This window comes from Pongo abelii, chromosome 20 (assembly GCF_028885655.2).
Source record: "Pongo abelii isolate AG06213 chromosome 20, NHGRI_mPonAbe1-v2.0_pri, whole genome shotgun sequence".
Classification (NCBI taxonomy): domain Eukaryota; kingdom Metazoa; phylum Chordata; class Mammalia; order Primates; family Hominidae; genus Pongo; species Pongo abelii.
In genome coordinates, this window is record NC_072005.2 from 45,263,590 (window position 1) to 45,285,722 (window position 22,133).

Here is a 22,133-nt window from a genome sequence, read left to right on the forward strand (position 1 = left end):
CCAATTCTAGGCATGGCCTGTTGCTGACACCCAGTGTCTCCTACATGTTCCTTCCCACCACGTGACCTTCTAGCCCCATGGACAACCATGCTCCTGCCTTTCTTCTTTGATTTGTTTTAGTTTTATCACTTTGTTGAAATCTGCCTGTAGATGTTTATCTTGGATTTCCTCTCTTTGGTCCTGCATCTATACTTCACATTTATGTTTTTAGGATTCATCCATATTGATGTGTGGAGTCCCTTCCTTTTCACTGCTCTCCACTCTCGAGTTTTATGAAAACTGAATACTCAGCAGTTTTACTCTCGATGGACATTGGGTGGCTTCCAGCTTGAGGCTCTTGCAAACATTGCCTTCCACATGGAATTGTCCCAGTCTCCTCATGCTGATCATTTCTTTATTCTAGGAGAGTCCCCAGAAAGACCATGGACTCCCTGCAATGTGAAGCAGATGTCTCCCTTTCTGGCTGGTGAATGGAAATCAACATCCAGAGTGGACGCAGAGAGTTACAGGGAAGGCAGGGATCAAGACCCTCCGAAGATTAAAGTCTTTACAGTATCTCAGATGGAGGGGGTTAGTTCAGAATTCTCCCCAAAGGAAACACTCCATGAAGAAAAGTTCCTGTTAGGAGAGGACTGGGGCATCGGTAGGGGTTTTTCAAGATCAGTGGCCGGGCTCCTACAGGGAGAGGGTAGAGGCAGTGGAGGGCTTTAGAGGGTAGCAATGGAGATTTCCTAACCTTGCATCTGTGGGTGGAGATGAATCAGGGCTAAAGGAAAGACCGTCAGTGAGAGCCGACATTGTGTGCCCTGGTGAAAGGATATCTTGTATTCATCTCCGGCCGAGATTTACACTCTACAAAGTACTGACTGTCACGTCCACTGAAGGAGCCTACAGCTTCTCTCTGTGAAATGACTTTTCCCTTTCTCAGTCTGCGGGGAGGATAGGAAAGGGCATGATCATCCATGAGCACTCTTTAAATGAACAAATCAGATATCTACATCTGTGCTCTACCTTTCCAGAAATAATATTGTATATTTTTTGTTCCCGAACAGAGGGGAGGCAGCATATGAGTTTCTTTTCAAATGATTTTCTTCTGGGCTTTTTTCCTGGTCAAGTGGAGGGACAGGTGAGATCGGGTGAAGGTGGGAAAATGGGATCCCTGAAGTGTTTCCTCCCCTCTGTTTTCAGTGTAGAGAGTGAGGCTCATACTCAGCCCTGCTCAACTCAGACACAGTGCCACTCACCCTGTTATGGCTCAGTTATTCAAGCCTCCAATCCCATTGCTTATCCCTGTGTGGCTGGAAACAGCTACTTGACATTTCAGTGCAGTGACTCATCTGAAATTGGGTAGGGATTTTCGTTCAGAGTGTCTGACATAAACTCCATGCTACGGAAGAGTGTTATTCCTAATGTGTTCTCAGATTTTTAAGTGGCCTTGTCGCTCACTCTTTGTGTCCCAGGAAGATTTATCCTCTTTGATTTTTTCCCACCACCCATAAAATCCCCCATCCTCTTGGTGATGACCACTACTTCTTTTTCCCCCTGAAAGCAAGAACCAAATTTTGTGAAGTTTGGTGAAGTTTTAATGAGCAAGTATAAGGGTTGAAGTGAGGAGGAATCATGCCGTTAGCTGGCTCTGGGAATCCCATGATCAGGTAGAAACAGGGATTTCTGGCACAACGGGGAGTCTTGCCATCACCCTCAATTGCAGACACACACCGAAGTCAGGGAGATGTCTCTACACACTTGCACCATCTTCACAGAACATGGTGGGAGTCGATGAGCAAAGCTGTAACATTGTTGGCCATTGACCGTTACCTACAAGAGTAAAAATGCATCAGAAAGATGGTATTTTACAAAACACGCTTTCGGCCTCCTCTCCAGACTGCCCTGGAACCTACAGCATCCAAACAGAAAATGCCTAATTATAAAGCCAGTAGACAGGCTTCTTCTTTTTTTTTTTTTTTTTTTTTTTTTGAGACGGAGTTTTGCTCTTGTTGCCCAGGCTGGAGTGCAATAACACAATCTCAGCTCACTGCAACCTCCGCTTCCTGGGTTCAAGCGATTCTCCTGCTTCAGTCTCTCGAGTAGCTGGGATTACAGGCATGCACCACCACACCCAGCTAATTTTGTATTTTTAGTAGAGATGGGGTTTATCCATGTTAGTCAGGCTGGTCTCGAACTCCCAACCTCAGGTGATCCACCTGCCTCAGCCTCCCGAAGTGCTGGGATTACAAGCGTGAGCCACTGCGCCCGGCCGACAAGCTTCTTTTTACAGACTACTTTTGTGTCTATTTCAGACAGTTTTTTCCTTTCTTTTCAGTGCTTCCTCTCATTTTTCCAGTAGGTTCTACCACTCTGTGTCACACAGTCCATGTTTGCTCGGCCTCCCCTCTAACCTGGACAGTCCCCATGGCCAGGGACTGTGTCCCATGAACTTGAATCCCTGCATCTTGCACTGGGCCTTGCATGGGGTTCGTGCTTGACAATGTTCACTGAATGCATCCTTTTCAGTTTCACAAACTATGACTGTCATTCATTGCTGATGGCCTAGTTTCTGTTTGGAGTTGCCCAGATCTGGGCTGGTGGTGGCAGAGAATGAAACTCAAGTGTTGTCAGAGAGGTGGAACTGGACGAATGTTGCAAAACATAGAATGTTACCTTTAACAGCTTATAAACATAGGAAAACACCTCTGACTTACATCAGAATAAAATGTAAATCTTTTGACCTACCTGTTTTAAATGTCAGAAAGTTTCTTCACATTTACTACTGAGGCTATACAGGAGGTCATCTTTTAGGTTTCATTCTCAAATATAAAATGCACACAATTTTGAACCAGTATTCTATTTCTCTATAACTATCCTTCAATACAAGTATTGGGAGGTTCATAATGACAAGAAGGTTGATTAGAAAGCCTAATACAGCATCATTTGTGAGTGAAACTATTGGAAAAAGCTTCAATGCTCATATAAAGGGTCAAGTTGAGCAAGTTTTGGAAATCCTTCTAGGGGGATATCCTACAGTGTTTCAAAAATGAGGCAGCACCATGGATAGATGATTTGCCCAAGATCTACTCTTTGAGCCCAAATCAACTCTAGTTTCTAAAGAGTAATGTGTAGAGAAACTTATGCCAGCATTTGTTTAAAAATAAATGAAAGCATGTATTCACAGACACACACATATATAGACACACATGCTTCCATAAGCATAGACTTTGTATAGAAGGAGAGTAGAGAGGTAGTAATATTGCTCTGAAGATTGGGGTTCAGGAGTGAGAGGAAGACCTAATTTTTGACTGACTAAAACAATTTTATTCATGTGACATTTTATCCATTTAGCCTCATGAAAATGTAAATAACGGCACACATAGAAATGAGAGCTATGGGTGAAGACGGAAGGGATTCTTCACCTTGGGAGAAATGGCAGATGAGCTGACCTTGAGTGTGGCCAATGAGGGAAAAGAGATGAGGGTGGCAGTGCAAGCAGAGGGTGCTGTGTGATGAAAAGCCTGGGGCAAGAGTTGCTATGGAAGATGTGCCCCGAGGGTCTTGTGGGGCAAGCTGAGGGAGGGCTGCCTCCTGTCCTGGGATCCCACAGAGGCCAGGTGCTGGGAGCTCTTGGGGTGCTCACCTGGTACTCATTGGCCAGCACGGAGATGCGCACGTCAAATGATTTCCCATCCTCAAAGGGCACATTGTTGCATCTCACCTCACACTTCCAGGCCCCACACTCACGGCTGTTCATGATCACACAATGGCCAAAGTACACCCGGAAATGGAAGGCAATGTCTGACTCCTCATTCGTCTCAGTGTGGAAATCCACCTGCAGCTGTGGGTCATTGCTGAGGGCAGAGCACACAGTGTATTGGGCAGGTCAATCCCTTGTGGGGCACATAAAGGACACACACACAAATCCCTTCCCCTCTTTCCTTAGGTGGAGTGAAGACTTGGTGCTGACACAGCAGGCCTCATCCCTGTGGGGCTGTTTCAGCTCTTCCTGCCCTGGGTGGTGAGATGCTCTTTCATCCCCAGATGGAAACTGAGCCATAATCACTGACCCGAGCCTATGGATTGCCCATTCTCCAAAAATCCTATGCCCTTTGATAGATAAACAGCCACATCTCCAACCACTGAGTTTTCTTCTTTCCTACAGTCTGAGAGTGGTCCACCGTGCAGGAACCGCAGTTCACATGCCTGGTGCAGGAGGGTCTCCAGGACCTGCATTTACATGGTGCCTCCATCCTGCCAACTAGACATTTCCACATCACTCACACATGAGGTGACCTCCTGAGCAAAATGCTTTCCCTTCTCCCCTAACCCCCTGCCATAGATCATGCAGTACTCACATGAAAGGGAGGGTCGGTGTCCCTTTGATTGTCACGCAAGAACCAATGGACAAGGACACAGGCCGTGTGTGTGGCACCTGCCAGGGCATTAACAGTGGATGAGAGGGGCATGGTCAGGTGAGGCCTCTCCTCCTGTAACAGATTTCCTTACCTTTTCCACTCTATCACAGTCAGGGCCTTGTACTCCTGAGAAATGGAGGGTCCTCATTAAGAGCTGAGCTTCAGAATTGGGCTGCTTAGATTCCATTCTTGATTCGGCCTCTTACTAGCAGTAAGATGTTAACATTTTTAAACTTTTTTTTTTCAGACAGGGTCTCATTTTATCACCCAGGCTGGAGAGCAGTGGAGTGATCAGGACTCACTGTAGCCTCAACCCCCCAGGCTCAAGGGATCATCCTACCTCAGGCCCCCAAATAGCTGGGATTACAGGTGTACACCACAAACCCAGCTACCTTTTTATGTTTTTGGAGAGTTGAGCTTTCATAATGTTGTGCAGGCTGGTCTGGATCACCTGGGCTCAAGGGATCCTCCAGCCTCAGCCTCCCAAACTGCTGGATTACAGGGCTAGACACTCCACCCAGCCGGAAGTGCAACCTTAGATCCATTACTTGAATGCTCCCTACCTCATTTGTCCAGTCCAAGGGGGATTATCAAAAACTCCTACTTTGTAGGGTGTTTTCAGTAATACAGCAATTGATATATATAAAACCTGTAGCTTAATCCCTGGCATGTATATGGCATGTCGGTTATGACCTGGCAGAATGGGGAGGGTCTTTGTGGAACACTGACTTGTGATCAACTTCAACTCTGAAACTGCTAAAATGGGACTGGAGGGTGCAACAGCAGAGAGAGTCACTCCAGTGAGAAACAACACTTGTTAAATGAGAGAGGAAAATGATAAAAGAACAGGAAACCCCTGTGTGTGGGAGGCACATGCATCACAGTCATCAAGGGAAATGGACGTCCTTCCCAGAAGGGGCACACACTACTGAGAACACAGCTCCTGTACTTGCACACATGGAATGTGTGTGTCTGGGAAGGGATTGGAAGGAATCTATAAGTGAATGATGTTTTCCCCTTTTGAGACAGGGTCTCACACTGTCCCCCAGGCTGGAATGCAGTGGCACCATCACAGCTCACTGCAGCCTTGAACGCCTGGCCCCCAGTGATCCTCTCACATCAACCCCCAAGCAGCTAAGACTACTGACATGCACCACCATGCCTGGCAAATTTTTAAATTTTTGGAAAGATGGAATCTCGCTGTGTTTCCCAGGCTGGTCTCCAACTCCTGGCCTCAAGCAATCCTCCCATCTTGGCCTCCCAAAGTGCTGGGATTACAGGCCTCAGCAAACTTGTTGATGAATATCCACTGGAAGCTCTGCCTGAACTGAAGTTAAATGTGTTCCTTTCTTGTTTTGGGTAATTCAGTCTCTGAAACCAAGTTTTCCAATGTCCTTCCTTAGTGAATTAGGATATACTCATCATCCTGTTGTACAACGGGAAGGACTACTGGAGTGGGAGACAGAGAAGTTGAGCCTGGGAGGCAGGAGCCAGTGGTCACTGTGCAGACCCCACCTGGGGAACCATGGGCCCCATAGCCTGCTTCTCTTTCCCACTGTGCTTGGGAAGAGGCACCTGAGGCTTCATGCATTCTGCTCTCATAAATGCTCAGAGACGAGTCCTCAGTAACTCATGATCCCCAAGATCCCCACCAGTTCTGACACCCAAGATCCACATTGACACATGTGGGAAGATGCACAGCTGCTTCATCTGAGGTGCTGCTCTGTGGGGAGGAACCTTCCCATGCACAGAAGATCACATGCATGTTCCCAGTTCAACACCCAGTCACATCCCAGCACACACACCCACAGTCACACAGAGCCAGGCCACTCACTGGGTCACACATGCCTGCTCACTGTGCGTATAAGATGCTCATGCACTGGTCCAGCTGTGCTCACACACACACACTCACATCACAGTGATGAAGACAAAGCAGAGTCACCGCCATACACTCAGGCACACAACCCGCCCGTCCTGGTTGCCCTCCACCTCCCACCTAAAGTCACATCATTTTAGCAGCGTTCACTCCCATCAGACTCCATCACACATTCACAGGGGGTTACACTGGTCCAGGGTCCACACCCCACACTCCACAGGCATCTCAGATACCATTTCCCTAGGGTCTCTCTATCATACACCCACAACTTTCAGTAAAGCATTCACAATGGAAATGTTCATATTTTTATCTCATAAAATCACCCCCTTTCTTATTTCTGTGTGGCTTGAAATCATTGAAGGCTGTGCCTTTTCAACTCACGGGTAGTGGTGACATCGTTGTCTCTCTCTGGGTAGCTCTCTCGAATTGTGTCCGGGCTTCTGTGCAAATCTCTTGGAGTTGAAGTATTTAAATGTTTTTCATCAGCCCTGTGATCTGGCTTCATTTCCGATTCCAAAACCCTCCTAACGAGGTTTCCCAGCAGGGTGTGAAGGGTTGGAATGATGGTAAAAAGTTCAGTTTCAGCCACGCCTATTTGCATTTCTGTGTCTATAATGCAGAAGAAATGATGTTGACGGAGGTACCGGGGGGAGAAAAGGGTCACCAGGGAAATGCACAGATAAGGATAATGGAGTGAGGGTGAGGGGGGTGAAGTCCAGCCTCCATGCCTCTAATGTAACCTTTTCTGCACTGTGCAGAATTCACCCAGAAGGTGTCCCTTTTTTTTTTTTTTTTTTTTTTTTTATTATTAACTTGTTCAGTAGTAAGCAGGTGGGGATTCTGGGGAAAGCTGTTATCCCTAGAATGGAATTTACTGCTTTCTCCTCCAGAGTTTCTGGGGAAGCACTGACCTTGATTCTCAGCAGAACCTGGGGAGTGAGGTGAAGAAAGTCCTTGTGTCCTACTGAGCCCACCCCAGGCCCCTTGGCTCTGATGAGTGAGGAGCTCTCCCATTTCTCTCATGTACCTGGGCTATGGGTCTCTTTTGTCTGTAGGTGTCTTTGTGCATCAGAATCTCAGAGTCCCTTCTTCTCTTGCAGATTCAGGGGGAAAGGTGAGATTTCTCTTTTTTTTTTTCCCCTGAGATGGAGTCTCACTCTGTTGCCCTGGCTGGAGTGCAGTGGCATGATCTCAGCTCACTGCAACCTCCACCTTCCAGGTTCAGGTGATTCTCTTGCCTCAGCCTCCTGAGTAGCTGGGATTACAGGAGCACACCACCATGCCCGGCTAATTTTTGTATTTTTAGTAGAGACGGGATTTCACCATGTTGGTCAGGCTGGTCTCAAACTCCTGACCTCATGATCTGCCCGCCTTGGCCTCCCAAAGTGCTGGGATTACAGGTGTGAACCACTGCAGCCAGCCGAAAGGTGAGATTTTTAAATCTAGTTTTTGATTTGTGTGCTTCTTGGCTCCAGACCTGTGTGAGGACATGTGCAGGAACAGGTGATCAGACTTCAGCCATAATGCTGTCTTCACCTGGGGCGGAGGACTCAGGACCCCTCCTCAAGTTCTCTTTGTGATGAAAGGAAACATTTTTAAACCTATATCAGACTTTAAAGAAGACATGAATTAGAATTTCCTTCCCTTTATCTGTCGTCTCCCTCTCTTTATTTTTCTCCTTAGATTTGCTGATTGTGAACGGAATCCGTTTTTGAAAAGCTCATCCAAGTTACCAAACAATCCATATTATTATGAGTAATTATTAAGCTGGCACTCAGGAAACCATTTCAATTCTAGGCATGGCCCATTGCTAACACCCACTGACCCTGCTGCTTCCCCACCACATGGTCTCCTTGCCCACATAGGAGGTAACACTCCCGACTTTCTTCTCTGGTTTTCTTTTAGCTTCACCACTTTGTTAAATACTGCTTTGTAGGAGGTAACACTCCTGACTTTCTGCTCTGGTTTTCTTTTAGTTTCACCACTTTGTTAAATACTGCTTTGTAGATGCTTTGTCTTGGAGGGCTTCTTCTGGGTCGTGCATCGTTAGATCGTTAGATCACATTGCTGTTTTTAGGATTCATCCATATTGCTATGTGAATCTGTAGTTCCTTCATTTTCACTGCACTGCACTTTGGAGTTTTATGAATATGTCAGCACATACATACCAATTTTACTCTAGATGGCCATTGGGAGTGTTCCAGCTTGGAGCAATTGCAAGTGTTGTTTTAGACACAAAATTGTTCCAGTTTCCTCATGCTGATCATGTCTTCTTTCAGGGAAAATTCCCAGGTAGATCATGGACTCCCTGAAATGTAAAGCAAATTACTCCCTTTGTGACTGGGAATACAAGTAATTGTTCAGAAGGCAAACAAATGGAGACCTACTGAGAATGCTGGGATCAAGACCCTCGAAGAATTAGAGTAAAGCATTGCAGATGGAAGGGGGTGACCCAGAATTCACCCAAAAGAAGATACTTCAAGGAGCATAGTCCCTCTTAGGAGAGGACTGTGGCATCAGTAGGGGTATCCTGAGATACAGGTTCAGCCTCCTACATGGGGGAAGGGGACAGTGGTGGTCACTGCAAGGGGTGGCAATGGAGGTGTCATAACCCTGTCTTTGACTGAAGAAAAATGGGGCCTGCAGGAAAGACCATCAGTGAAAGCTGACATTGTTTGCCCTGGTCCAGGGTGTACCTTGCATCCATCTCTGCCCAAGATTTATACTCTGCAAAGTTGTATCTGCCCTGGTCATTACTGGAGCCTGCAGCTCCTCCTCTGTGAAATGACTTTTCCCTTTCTCAGTCTGAAGGGAGGATGGGAGCAGGGCATGACCATCCATGACCACTCTTTACACAAACAAATTAGCTTTTTCTAAGTCTGGGCCTCAATCTTTCCCCAAACAAAGTTGTATATTCTTCATTCCTCAACTGAAAGAGAGAGCATAGGAGATTTATTCTTCTTTGTGTGGTTGAATGGAGAGATCTGTGAGCTTTGGAGTCCAGGTAGAAGGAAGGGAGCCCCCATGAGTGCCCCCCTCTGTTTTCAGTGTAGGGTGTGACTTCCACTCAGCCCTTCTCAGCTCTGACACAGCCCTTTTCACCATGGTACTCGCTGAGTTATTCATGCCCCAAGTCTCCTCTCTCAGTCCACAAACCTCCATGCCATCCTTTATCCTTCTCTATCTATTACAGCCTTTCTGACATCTTGGGAAATTCCTGTGACTCTACTTTCATCAAGTAACCATAAATTGAGCAATTCTTATTTCCTACTGGTTCATCAAGGGCAGGAATGTGTTTATCTACCAATGATGGATAAGCATCTTGCTGTTTTTATAATAAAAAATATATTTTCTACAACTGTTTTCTGAAATACTGATGTGATAGAATTCATAAGAATCCAGCAGTAAATTATAAAGTCATTTATGTTTCACGATAAATTTCTTGAGAATTTACTCATGGCTTGATAACTTCGTATGAAAAAGAAATGTAGTCAGATTTTTGGTTAGATTAAAAGTTCAGCCAGGGTTATAAGGAAGTAAAAGTTCTGGAGAGCCCTTGGCAGCTACCCAGTGGGTTCCCACTTCCATCCTGTGGTTATTTGCTGAGTTTCCTGTTGCATAAGTGGAGTGGACACACTCAGCAAATGGCAGAATCCTATGTTGGTTCTCTGACCTGTGTAGGGAGGGCTATGATGGTAGGAAAGACCAATGGAAGCCATTAGAACTGCCTCTATTTACAAGAATAGGAAAGCAAAAGCAACACCACATTTCTGGAGGGCCTGCAGAGATTAGAGCAACCATGAAGGACTTGAAAGATGCAAAGGTGGTGATTCCACCACGTTCTCATTCACTCATCTACTTGGCCCATGTAGAAAACAATTGGCTCTTGGAGAATGACAGTGGATTTTCATCAGCTTCACTAGGTGAAAACTGCAATTGCAGCTGCTGTACCAAATGTGGTTTTTTTGCTTGAGCAAATTAACACATCCTTTTTTGCATGGTGTGCATCTATCTGGCTAATTATTGTTTTTTTTTTTTGTTTTTTTTTTTGTTTTTTTTTTTTTAGTTTGTTTTTCTTTGGTTCCTGTCAGTAAATGCCACCAGAAGAAATTTTCTTATAGTTGAGAGGATCAGCTGCCTTCACTGTCCCATGTCAGAATGTACAACTCCTCAACCCTGTGTCAGTTTAGTCTACAAAGACCATGATCACTTTTTTCTTCCAGAAAACATCATGTGGGTCCTTTACATTGATGATATTATGCTGATGAGACCTGGTGATGAGGTGGTGGGTATGACTTTGGACATACTGGTAAGACGTCCTAGATCTCCTCGGCTTAGTGGCTGAAGACTGATGTGGCCCGATCACCTCAGAAGCCTCCTGGACCATCACGGATGCTTTGGGTAACTCTTACAGTGGAGGGTAAGCCTGTCCCCTTCTTAATCAATACAGAGGCTACCCACTCCACATTACTTTCTTTTCAAGGACCTGTTTCCCTTGCCCCCATAACTGTTGTGGGTGTTGACGGCCAGGCTTCTAAACCTCTTAAAACTCCCCAACTCTGGTGCCAACTTGGACAACATTCTTTTAAGCACTCCTTTTTAGTTATCCCCACCTGCCCAGCTCCCTTATTAGGTCGAGACATTTTAACTAAATTATCTGCTTCCCTGACTATTCCTAGGCTACAGCCACACCTCATTGTCACCCTTTTCCCCAGTTCAAAGCCTCCTTCACATCCTCCCCTGGTATTTTTGGTGACCAATCATGCACCCCTTACCATCCCATTAAAACCTAATCACTCTTACCTTGCTCAACGCCAATATCCCATCCCATGGCATGCTTTAAAAGGATTAAAGCCTGTTATCACTCGCCTGTTACAGCATGGCCTTTCAACGCCTATAAACTCTCCTTACAATTCCCCCATTTTACCTGTCCAAAAACCGGACAAGCCTTACAGATTAGTTCAGGATCTGCGCCTCATCAACCAAATTGTCTTATCTATCCACTCCATGGTGCCAAACCCATATACTCTCCTATTCTCAATACCTCCCTCCACCACCCCTCCATAACCCATTATTCTGTTCTGGATCTCAAACATGCTTTCTTTACTATTTCTTTGCACCCTTCATCCCAGCCTCTCTTCGCTTTCACTTGGACTGACCTGGACACCCATCAGGCTCAGCAAATTACCTGGGCTGTACTGCCGCAAGGCTTCACAGACAGCCCCCATTACTTCAGTCAAGCCCAGATTTCTTCCTCATCCATTACCTATCTCGACATAATTCTTCATGAAAACACACGTGCTCTCCCTGCTGATCATGTCTGGCTAATCTCCCAAATCCCAACCCCTTCTACAAAACAACTCCTTTCCTTCCTGGGCATGGTAGGATACTTTTGCCTTTAGATACCTGGTTTTGCCATCCTAACAAAGCTATTATATAAACTTGCAAAACCAAACCTAGCTGACCCCATAGATCCTAAATCCTTTTGCCACTCCTCTTTCTGTTCCTTAAAAACAGCCCTAGAAGCTGCCCCCACACTAGGTCTCCCTAACTCATCCTAACCCTTTTCATTACACATAGCCAAAGTGCAGGGCTGTGTGGTTGGAGTTCTTACATAAGAGCCAGGACCACACCCTGTAGCCTTTCTGTCCAAACAACTTGACCTTACTGTTTTAGCCTAGCCCTCATGTCTGCATGTGGTGGCTGCTACCGCCCTAATACCTTAGAGGCCCTCAAAATCACAAACTATGCTCAATTCACTCTCTATGGTTCTCATAACTTCCAAAATATATTTTCTTCCTCATACCTGACACATGTAATTTCTGCTCCCCAGCTCCTTCAGCTATACTCACTCTTTGTTGAGTCTCCTACAATTACCATTGCTCCTGGCCTGGCCTTCAATCCAGCCTCCCACATTATTCTGGATACCACACCTGACCCCCATGACTGTATCACTCTGATACACCTGGCATTCACTCCCTTTCCCCATATTTCCTTCTTTCCTGTTCCTCACCCTGATCACACTTGGTTTATTGATGGCAGTTCCACCAGGCCTAATCACCACACACCAGAAAAGGCAGGCTATGCTATAGTATCTTCCACACCTATCATTGAGGCTACCACTCTGCCCCACTCCACTACCTCTCAGCAAGCTGAACTCATTGCCTTAACTTGAGCCCTCACTCTTGCAAAGGGACTGTGTGTCAATATTTGTACTGACTCTAAATACGCCTTCCATATCCTGCAACACCATGCTGTTGTATGGACAAAAAGAGGTTTCCTCACTATGCAAGGGTCCTCCATCATTAATGCCTCTTTAATAAAAATTCTTCTCAAGGCCACTTTACTTCCAAAGGAAGCTGGAGTCATTCACTGCAAGGGCCATCAAAAGGTGTCAGATCCCATCACCCAGGGCAATGCTTATGCTGATAAGGTAGCTAAAAAAGCAGCTAGTGTTCCAACTTCTGTCCCTCATGGCCAGTTTTTCTCCTTCTCATTGGTCACTCATATTTACTCTCCTACTGAAGTTTCTACCTATCAATCTCTTCCCACACAAGGCAAATGGTGCTTGGACCAAGGACAATATCTCCTTCCAGCCTCACAGGCCCATTCTGTTCTGTCTTCATTTCATAATCTCTTCCATGTAGGTTACAAGCTGCTAGCCCATCTCTTAGAACCTCTCCTTTCCTTTCCATTGTGGAAATCTATCCTCAAGGAAATCACTTCTCAGTGTTCCATCTGCTATTCTACTACTCATCAAGGATTATTCAGGCCCCCTCCCTTCCCTACACATCAGGCTCTGGTATTTGCCCCCACCCAGGACTGGCAAATTGACTTTACTCACATGCCTTGAGTCAGGAAACTAAAATACCTCTTGGTCTGGGTAGACACTTTCACTGGATGGGTAGAGGACTTTCCCACAGGGTCTGAGAAGGCCACCACGGTCATTTCTTCCCTTCTGTCAGAATAATTCCTCAGTTTGGCCTTCCCACCTCTGTATAGTCCAATAACAGACCGGCCTTTATTAGTCAAATCACCCAAGCAGTTTCTCAGGCTCTTGGTATTTAGTGGCTCCTGGTTTTACCTCAAATTGCCAACCTTAAGTCTCTCTTGAAGTTGATACAAGATCTTCAGTGGCAAGGTACCCTCCAATACTTTCACCCTGATGAAGTCCTATTCTTTACTTTTATACTCACTCTTATTCTGGTTCCCATTCTTATGCCACCTTCTACCTCTCCCCAGCTATCTCCACCACACTATCAAACTCACTCTCTCCTAGCCATTTCTAATCCTTCTTTAACAAACAATTGCTGGCTTTGCATCTCTTTCCTCCAAAATTGCAGAGGCCCTTACTTATGCACTGCAAAAAAAAAAAAAAAAAAAGGGGGGACTGTATATTTTTAAATGAAGAGTGTTGTTTTTACCTAAATCAATCTGACCTGGTATATGACAACATAAAAAAACTCAAGGATAGAGCCCAGAAACTCACCAACCAAGCAAATAATTATGCTGAACCCCCTTGGACACTCTGTAATTGGATGTCCTGGGTACTCCCAATTCTTAGTCCTTTAATACCTGTTTTTCTTCTTCTCTTATTTGGACCTTATGTCTTTCATTTAGTTTCTCAATTCATACAAAACCGCATCCAGGCCATCACCAATAATTCTATATGACAAATGCTCCTTCTAACAACCCCACAATATCACCCCTTACCACAAAATCCTCCTTCAACTGGACCTCTCCTACTCTAGGTTCCCATGCTACCCCTAATCCCGCTTAAAGCAGCCCTGAGAAACATCACCCATTATCTTTCCATACCACCCCCCAAAATTTTCACCAACCCAACACTTCAACACTATTTTGTTTTATTTTTATTTATATAAAAAGAAAGGAATGTCAGGGCTCTGAGCCCAAGCTGAGCCATCATATCCCCTGTGACCTGCACGTACACATCCAGATGGCCTGAAGCAACTGAAGATCCACAAAAGAAGTGAAAATAGCCTTAACTGATGACATTCCACCATATGATTTTTTTCTGCCCCACCCTAACTGATCAATGTACTTTGTAATCTCCCCCACCCTTAAGAAGGTTCTTTGTAATTCTCCACACCCTTGAGAATGTACTTTGTGAGATCCACCCCCTGCCCACAAAACATTGATCCTAACTCCACCGACTAGCCCAAAACCTATAAGAACAAATGACAATCCACCACCCTTTGCTGACTCCTTTTTTGGACTCAGCCCACCTGCCCCCAGGTGAAATAAACAGCCTTGTTGCTCACACGAAGCCTGTTTAGTGGTCTCTTTACACGGATGCACATGACACACCCTATACTCTTGTGTGTGCGTCTTTACTTCCTCTAGCGCCGTTGGGTTAGGCTCTCCACGACGGAGCTGGTCTCAGCACATAGCGTGAGTTGTTTACACTTTTGGTACTGGTCCCTGGTGCACAGTAGTTTTAAATTTTGATGAAGTCATTTATCTGTTTTCATATATATAAAAGTGAGTTTCGTTCCAGCTTGTTCTGTTGATCTCCTTCCATCTTGTCCCTCCTACGCCTGCTGTGGGATGATGCACAACAAGCATCAAACTTTCCAAGCTCCAGAACTGTGAGCTAAACAAATTTCTATTTGTTATCAACCATCCCAGGTGTGCCTGCATGACAGACACCCGATCTTGCAAGACTATAATTAAAAGTCTTACTTTCGCTGTCTCTGGGTCTGTGAGTTCATTCTTTGGGTTTGGATGGGTGAGTTTGTTTCTCACAACCTAGTGGCCCATATGGGAATCTCTGTGCCTGCGTGGAGTGAGACTCCAGCTAAGATGGGAGATGTGTCCCACTTGATTTATGTGGCCTGCTCCATCTGGATGTCCCGGCTCCCCACAGAAGCCATAGACAAGCCTGAGACTGTTATTCAGGAGACAATGGAAGTGTAACAGGCAGAAAAGCAGGGACCACAGCAAACAGGCAACCTTGTGCATGAGCCGAGGTAGGAAAATTGGACTGAAAGTACTGCCTTGGTGGTTGGGCATTTTTGGAGGTTGAGCGTGTGTGTGTGAAATGTATTCCAGATATGAAGCCAGTGCAGAGTCTCAATCCATGGTTCTGTTCTCCTGTGAGGGAAACGACCAAAGGAGGATGAAGTGGTTAATTTGCGGGGTGTGCAAGAAGCCTCCAGTAAGGGGTTTGAGTACACAGGGAAACTCAGACCCAGGGACCAGCCAAAAATGGGAAGCAAAAATTTGAGGCCTAGGGAACAAAGGAAGGAGGGAGCCAAGGAGACCCCCTCCGACATCTCCCCAGGTAGTCCACTGGGGAAGATGTTACAGGCTTGGGGGAATAACCCCTGAACCAGGGATCAGGAAAAACAAAAGATGATAAAGTATTGCTTTTTGTCTGGCCTAAAAACCACATTCATCAGCCTTCTGTCTGTTGGCCTAAGTTTGGCTCAGATGAAGATTGGTTATGTCAAGCTTTAATTTTCTATGTTAATGATAGAGCCCCACACTCACAAGAGGAAGTAAATTATGCTCTTTTCTGGATTAAGGAATTAACTCCCATGTTCCTCCCTCCAAGCAAAAGATCCTATAAAGAATGCTTATACAGTGATAAATGCTGGGACCCCTTTTCTTTCCTGCCTCCACCCCCTGCCCTCCTCCACCCCACCCCGCACCATCTCAGGCAAAATAGGAAACAGGAAAATCAGGGAACAATATAAAAAATAGTCAGAAGGGGAGAGGTCTGGAGACCACAAGGAAACTAGACCAACTGCTCATTTAAACCCTTATCTGGGTTTAAGAAAACAGTTAGAACAATGCAAGAAGGGTATTGAAAGCTTCTCTATCCCCTGTAAAGAGCAGATGTCTAATAGGTACCCTCTTAGAGAAGTCCCTATGAAATGGGGAGGAGTTGGATTTGTGAGTGCGTCTTTAACAAGTACTGAACATGCCATCAGAGGTTAGGAATTTCAGAAAGGAAAGGAGGCCACTCTTGGAAGATTTCCTCTCCTCGGTTTAGCAGAGCAACTAGATCAATTTTTAGGACCCTTTTTTTTTTTTTTTTTTTTGAGACGGAGTCTCACTCTGTGGCCCAGGCTGGAGTGCAGTGGCACAATCTTGGCTCACTGCAAGCTCTGCCTCCTGAGTTCACACCATTCTCCTGCCTCAGCCTCCTGAGTATCTGGGACTACAGGTGCCCGCCACCACGCCCGGCTAATTTTTTTTTGTACTTTTAGTAGAGATGGGGTTTCACTGTGTTAGCCAGGATAGTCTTGATCTCCTGACCTTCTGATCCACCCACCTTGGCCTCCCAAAGTGCTGGGATTACAGGCTTGAGCCACTGTGCCTGGCCAAGACCCAATTTTTATACTTGGGCTGAGATGATGTTAATCATAAATATTCTGTTTACTGGGGAGGAGCGGGGAATGATTGGAAGGGCAGCCATGAACATTTGGAAGAGAGAGTATCCTCCTGGGCAAGGAGTCCTGCAGCTGAGCAGAAATTCCCAAATACAAATCTCAGATGGGATAACAATAACCCCAGAGATCAGGCTCAAATGCAGGACCTAAGGGAACTGATAATTATAGGTATTAAAAAGTCCCCTCCCAGGACACAGAATGTCTCAAAAGCATTTGAGATCTAACAAGAAAAAGAGGAGACTCCCTCTGCATTTCTGCAGAGGCTCAGGGAACAAATAAAAAATACCCAGGATTAGATCCAGAGGACCCAGTAGGACAAGACTTTTTAAAGGTTAATTTTGTGACTAAAAGCTGGCCTGCTATTACTAAAAAAACTGCAAAAGACTGATGGATGGAATAAAAAAACCAATTAAGGAATTACTGAGGGAAGCTCAGAAGGTTTTTTTGTAAGAAGAAAGAAAAGAGAAGCTGGGAAAGGGAGAAAGAGAAAAAGTAAGAAAGGAAATTGGAAAGAGAAAGGGGAGGAAATGGCTAATATAGAGGGCCAGAGAGAGAGAGAGAGAGAGAGAGAGAAATAGTTAAACTGTTGACCCTGAAGGCAGGAGAGAGCCCACTGCACATCTGTGTGTGGGAGCCAGCTGCTAAAAGCTGTTGATAAAATGTACTTATGAATCTGTCGTTTTGGCAAAGCTGTTCATCTTGCAGATGGATGGGGGAGCCAGGACAAAGCACAGCCAGATCATGCCCAGAGAGAGAAAGAGGAAACAACTGAATGTAAGGGAGAAAGGAAACAGGGGATGACAGAGGGAGGGAGGGAGAGAGAGAGAGAAGAAAGAAAACTGAGAGACGGAGAGACTGGAAAAACAAAGACCAAAGAGAGACACAGAAAGTGAGACTGGGGAGAAAAAATAATGTAAAATGAAGAAAGAGTACAAGAGGAAGTGAGAGGATGTGAAAAAGTTAGCAGGGCTGGGGGAAGGTTCTAGAGCATCAAGCAAAAAGGAGGTACAGGAAAAGGGTGCAGTCCCACCACCAAGGAGGGACAGAGCCTGGGAACTGGAGAATGCAAATAAGAAAGGGATATGCTTGAGGAGTAGTGGGTTGCCTACCGCAAAGACTAGACAGCTGTTTGTCAGGGGGCAGTAGAAAGGATTCAGGTTATGGAAGGGTAAATGGATAAGATGACCATTAAGGTTTTGCTGTTGTTTTACTGAGAGGCTGTAAGTCCTCAGTAAAGTAAGTCTTTACTTACTTTACTGTAAAGTCCGGGGACAGCTGTCAGTGAGGCTGCAGAAGGGCTGTGGGGCTGCAGAAGGAAGATCAGAACTACAGTTGCAAACTCAAATGACTACAGGGCCCACAAATGATGAGAAGAAGGGCTGCAGGGCTGGGTGGGGACTGTGGCTAACTGAAGAAGGCACACTCTGATAAAGGGGCCACAGATGCTCAGCTGTTCTTACAGTGCTGACCTGGTGTTGCCAGATTATCTGCTTTGTCAGAGGCCAGAATTCTGACTTTTTACGTGAAATAGGATTTTTAAATGCTGGTGATCATTTCAAAGAAAAACTTAAAAACCCAATACTGGCAAAAGAGGATGCCAGTTTCCAATTGCCTAAGTACAGAGAGCTCATGGTGGGAAGTCTGCCAAGATGCTTTGAAGTGGGATGTTTGAAAGTTCTGTTTCCCAGAGCCAGGATGAGCTGGGGGAGGATCCTTGCAGCTGAAGAGGAAGAAAAGCCATTAGTTCTCCTCCCAGAGCTGGACAAACTGGACACCATTTGCAGTTGCTGGGTCACCAACAGGAGTGGCATGGAATACAGACAGTGCAGGTCTCGGCCTGCCAGGGGGACACATGGTGCCTCAAAGCAAAGAAAGAGGAAGCGAGCACAGAGCTAGGGATGCCTTTACTAATAAGAGTGCCCATCAGGGAAGGCGCCCACACAGGCTGGCAGCTCTTCAAACCAGCAGCTCTTGGCCCAGAAACAAACCCAGCAGGGCCTGGCCAGAGGAACCCTGGGAGGCCAGCCGGTCAGTCCCTTGCCTCCCTGAGTTCCTCCAGGCATCAGTAGGCCCTGGGGAAGTGCCTAACTGAACTCCAGCCAGTTTCTTATGAAAAGAAGAGGAGAATGGGGAGGCATCAAACCATAACTCTTTAAATATCATAAAATATCAAACTAAAGCTCTTCCCCAGCATCTATTGTTTCCTGACTTTTTAATGATTGCCATTCTAACTGGTATGAGATGGTATCTCATTGTGGTTTTGATTTGCATTTCTATAATGACCAGTGATGATACCAAAGGATTAGAAATCATTCTATTATAAAGACACATGCACACATATGTTTATTGCAGCACTATTCACGATAGCAAAGACTTGGAACCAACCGAAATGCCCATCAATGATAGACTGGATAAAGAAAATGTGGTACATATACACCATGGAATACTATGCAGCCATAAAAAAGGGTGAGTTCATGTCCTTTGCAGGGACCTGGATGAAGCTGGAAACCATCATTCTCAGCAAACTAATGCAGGAACAGAAAAACTTACACCACATGTTGTCACTCATAAGGGGGAGCTGAGCGATGAGAACACATAGACACAGGGAGGGGAACATCACACACCGGGGCCTGTCAGGGGGTAGGGGGCTAGGGAAGTGATAGCATTAGGACAAATACCTAATGTAGATGATGGGTTGATAGGTGCAGCAAACCAACATGGCACATGTGTACCTACATAACAAACCTGCATGTTGTGCACATGTACCCTAGAACTTAAAGTATAATCATAAAAAAAAAAGAAAATATGAATCATTCCTCTTGTCTCTCTAGACAGGGGGTGAGGTTCAATGAACCCATGGAGAAGCCCTCAACCTGCACCCACATCCTAAATGTCGCCGGCAAGCCAAACTATGGCAACTATTCAGCTCTTCATATACCCCGGGCAGATGTCAGGTGGTATTGTGGGAAAGCGAACCTCATAACTATACCCCGGCCAGATGTCAGGTGGTATTGTGGGAAAGCGAACCTCCATAACTTGTTGCTGTCCAACTGGACCGGGACTTCTGCTTTAATACAATTGGCTATTCCATTCACCCTGGCATTCCATAACATACCTGAAGAAACTCATGGTCATCCAGACTGGAGAGATTTAACAACTTCCTTTAACCCCAATATAAATATTAATTCCATAAAAGTCCCCAGGGGTGTGCCTAATGAATTTAAGGCTCAAAATCAAATAGATGCTGGATTTAAGTCAGTATTCTTCCGGTGGTCAACTATTAACAAAAATGTAGATTGAATCAATTACACCTATTATAATCAACAAAAATTCATCAATTACACTAGAGATGTCTTTAAGTTGTCAGCCAACTAGCTCCCAGCCAGCTAGATGCCACTAGCCAAAAGGCTTGGGAAAACAGAATTGCACTGGACATATTAGCAAAAAAAGGTGGTGTATGTGTTATGTTGGGCAGAAAATGTACTTTCATTCCCAAAAACACTGCCCCAGATGGAACCATTACAAAGGCGCTACAAGGATTAACAACTCTGGCCAATGAGCTGGCAGAAAATGCAGGAATAAACAACCCTTTTTCTGATTGGGTAAAAGGTTGGTTTGAAAAATTGAAAGGAATAATAGCTTCAATTCTTACAGCTCTTGTAATTGTAGCCGGGGTTCTAACAGCCATAGGATGTTGTATTATCCTTGCATGAGGGGTTTTACACTAAGGTGAATTAAAACAGCTATCAGTAAGCAGATGCCCCTAATGTCCCAACAAAATAATCTATTATTATTAGAAACCAAGTTAAACTCCTCCTTCTATGAAAAGGAAAGTAAATAACTTCTGAAACAGCTTAAAAAATGAAGTAGTTTAGTAAAAAACAAAGTAATTTAGATAAAACTGAGACACAGAAGGGTCAAAAGAGAAGGGAATTATAGAAAATAACCTGTATGTAGTGGCCCATTTTCAATTCTAAGTGCCTTAGTATAGGTTTAAGCAGGTTACATGGAAATCAAGAGATAAAGAAGCAGAATGTACCAAGCCACCACCAACCCCCCTCCTTCCTGATTTCCCTTTCACCCAGCTGCCAGGTGCCTTTCGATCGGGACCCCCTCAACTACCCCCTCCCCACCCCACCAAAGACTTTAGTTTAGGCTAGCTTGCAGCATAGAAAATTGTACCCTTTCTTATCAGCTAAGTGCTGCCACCAGGGCCATAGGTCAATTGTTTAAAGAGCCCTGAGACAGTTGCAATGCACTTTGGGCTGCAACAAAATGCAACAGAAAGACTCAAAAGAACATACATGAAGGCTTAATCCAACTACCCCAATAGGCAGAGTTCAGGAAGATTGTAACTCCATAGTACTCAGCTAATGAGGAACTGAGGGAGGGACTTGCACACTAGGAAATAAATTGTTCATTGAAACCGTCCCGGGTGTGCCTGCATGCTAGACACCTGATCTTGCAAGACTGAAATTAAAAGTCTCACTTCTGCTGTTCTCCAGGCCTCTGAGTCCATTCTTTGGGTTTGGATGGATGAGTTTGTTTCTCACAACCCTCACTCCATTATCCTCATCTGTGCATTTCCCTGGTGACCCCTTCTTCCCCCTGGTACCTCCCTCACCATCATTTCTGCTGCATCAAAGACACAGAGATGCACGGTATGTTGTTGTGACTAAGCTTCTTTCTGACATCTCACCCCTTCTCACCCTGCTGAGAAAACTTGATGGGAGGTTCTTAGAATCAGGAATGAAACCAAGGCACAGGGCTGACAGGGAATATTTAAATGTTACAACTCCAAGAGATGCGCACAGAAGCCCGGACACAATTCCAGAGAGCTGCCCAGAGGGAAACAATGAAACTACTAACCGTGAGTTGAAAAGGAATAGCCTTCCATAATGCCAAGCCACACAGAAATAAGAAAGGGTGATTTTATGAGATAAACATATAAACATTTCCATTGTGAATGCTCTACTGAAAGTTGTGGGTGTATGATAGAGAGACCCTAGGGAAATGGTATCTGACATGCTTGTGGGGTGTGGGGAGCAGACCCTGAACCAGTGTAACCCTCTGTGAGCACATGATGGTGTCTGATGAGAGTGATCTCTGCTGAGATGATATGACTTTAGGTGGGAGGTGGACGGCCCACCAGGATGGGCGGGCATGTCCCTGAGTGTAAGTGGGGGAGACTGTGCTTTGTCTTCATGACTGTGATGTGAATGTGTGTGTGAGCACAGCTGGACCAGTGCATGAGCATCTTTACATGCACAGTGAGCAGGCGTTTGTGACTCAGTGAGTGGCATGGCTTTGTATGACTGTGTGTGTGTGTGTGTGTGTGTGTGCGTGTGTGTGTGCTGTGATGTGACTGGGTGTTGAACTGGGACCGTGCATGTGGCCTTCTGTGTATGTGAAGTTTCCTCCCCACATCGCAGC

General features: G+C 45.3%; 1 protein-coding gene across 6 annotated transcripts in view; it reads right to left on the minus strand.

The window, feature by feature from the left end:
* Nucleotides 1-1,563: 1,563 nt before the first annotated feature.
* Nucleotides 1,564-22,133, minus strand: part of LGALS17C (galactoside-binding soluble lectin 13) — a 28,832-nt gene continuing 8,262 nt past the window's right edge. The window contains exons 2-8 of one of the 6 annotated variants that reach the window (XM_054540417.2): nt 8,451-8,590; nt 7,760-7,893; nt 6,664-6,891; nt 4,498-4,532; nt 4,347-4,423; nt 3,632-3,842; nt 1,571-1,818 (exon numbers count right to left, since the gene is read on the minus strand). In XM_054540417.2, the coding sequence (XP_054396392.2) occupies nt 1,702-1,818; nt 3,632-3,842; nt 4,347-4,423; nt 4,498-4,532; nt 6,664-6,883 (660 nt within the window). In that variant the 5' untranslated portion in view covers nt 6,884-6,891; nt 7,760-7,893; nt 8,451-8,590 and the 3' untranslated portion in view covers nt 1,571-1,701. Of the gene's footprint in view, nt 1,819-3,631; nt 3,843-4,346; nt 4,424-4,497; nt 4,533-6,663; nt 6,892-7,309; nt 7,894-8,450; nt 8,591-22,133 lie in introns of all 6 variants that reach the window. The other 5 variants (XM_054540420.2, XM_054540423.2, XM_054540419.2 and 2 more) reach the window with 5 other exon arrangements.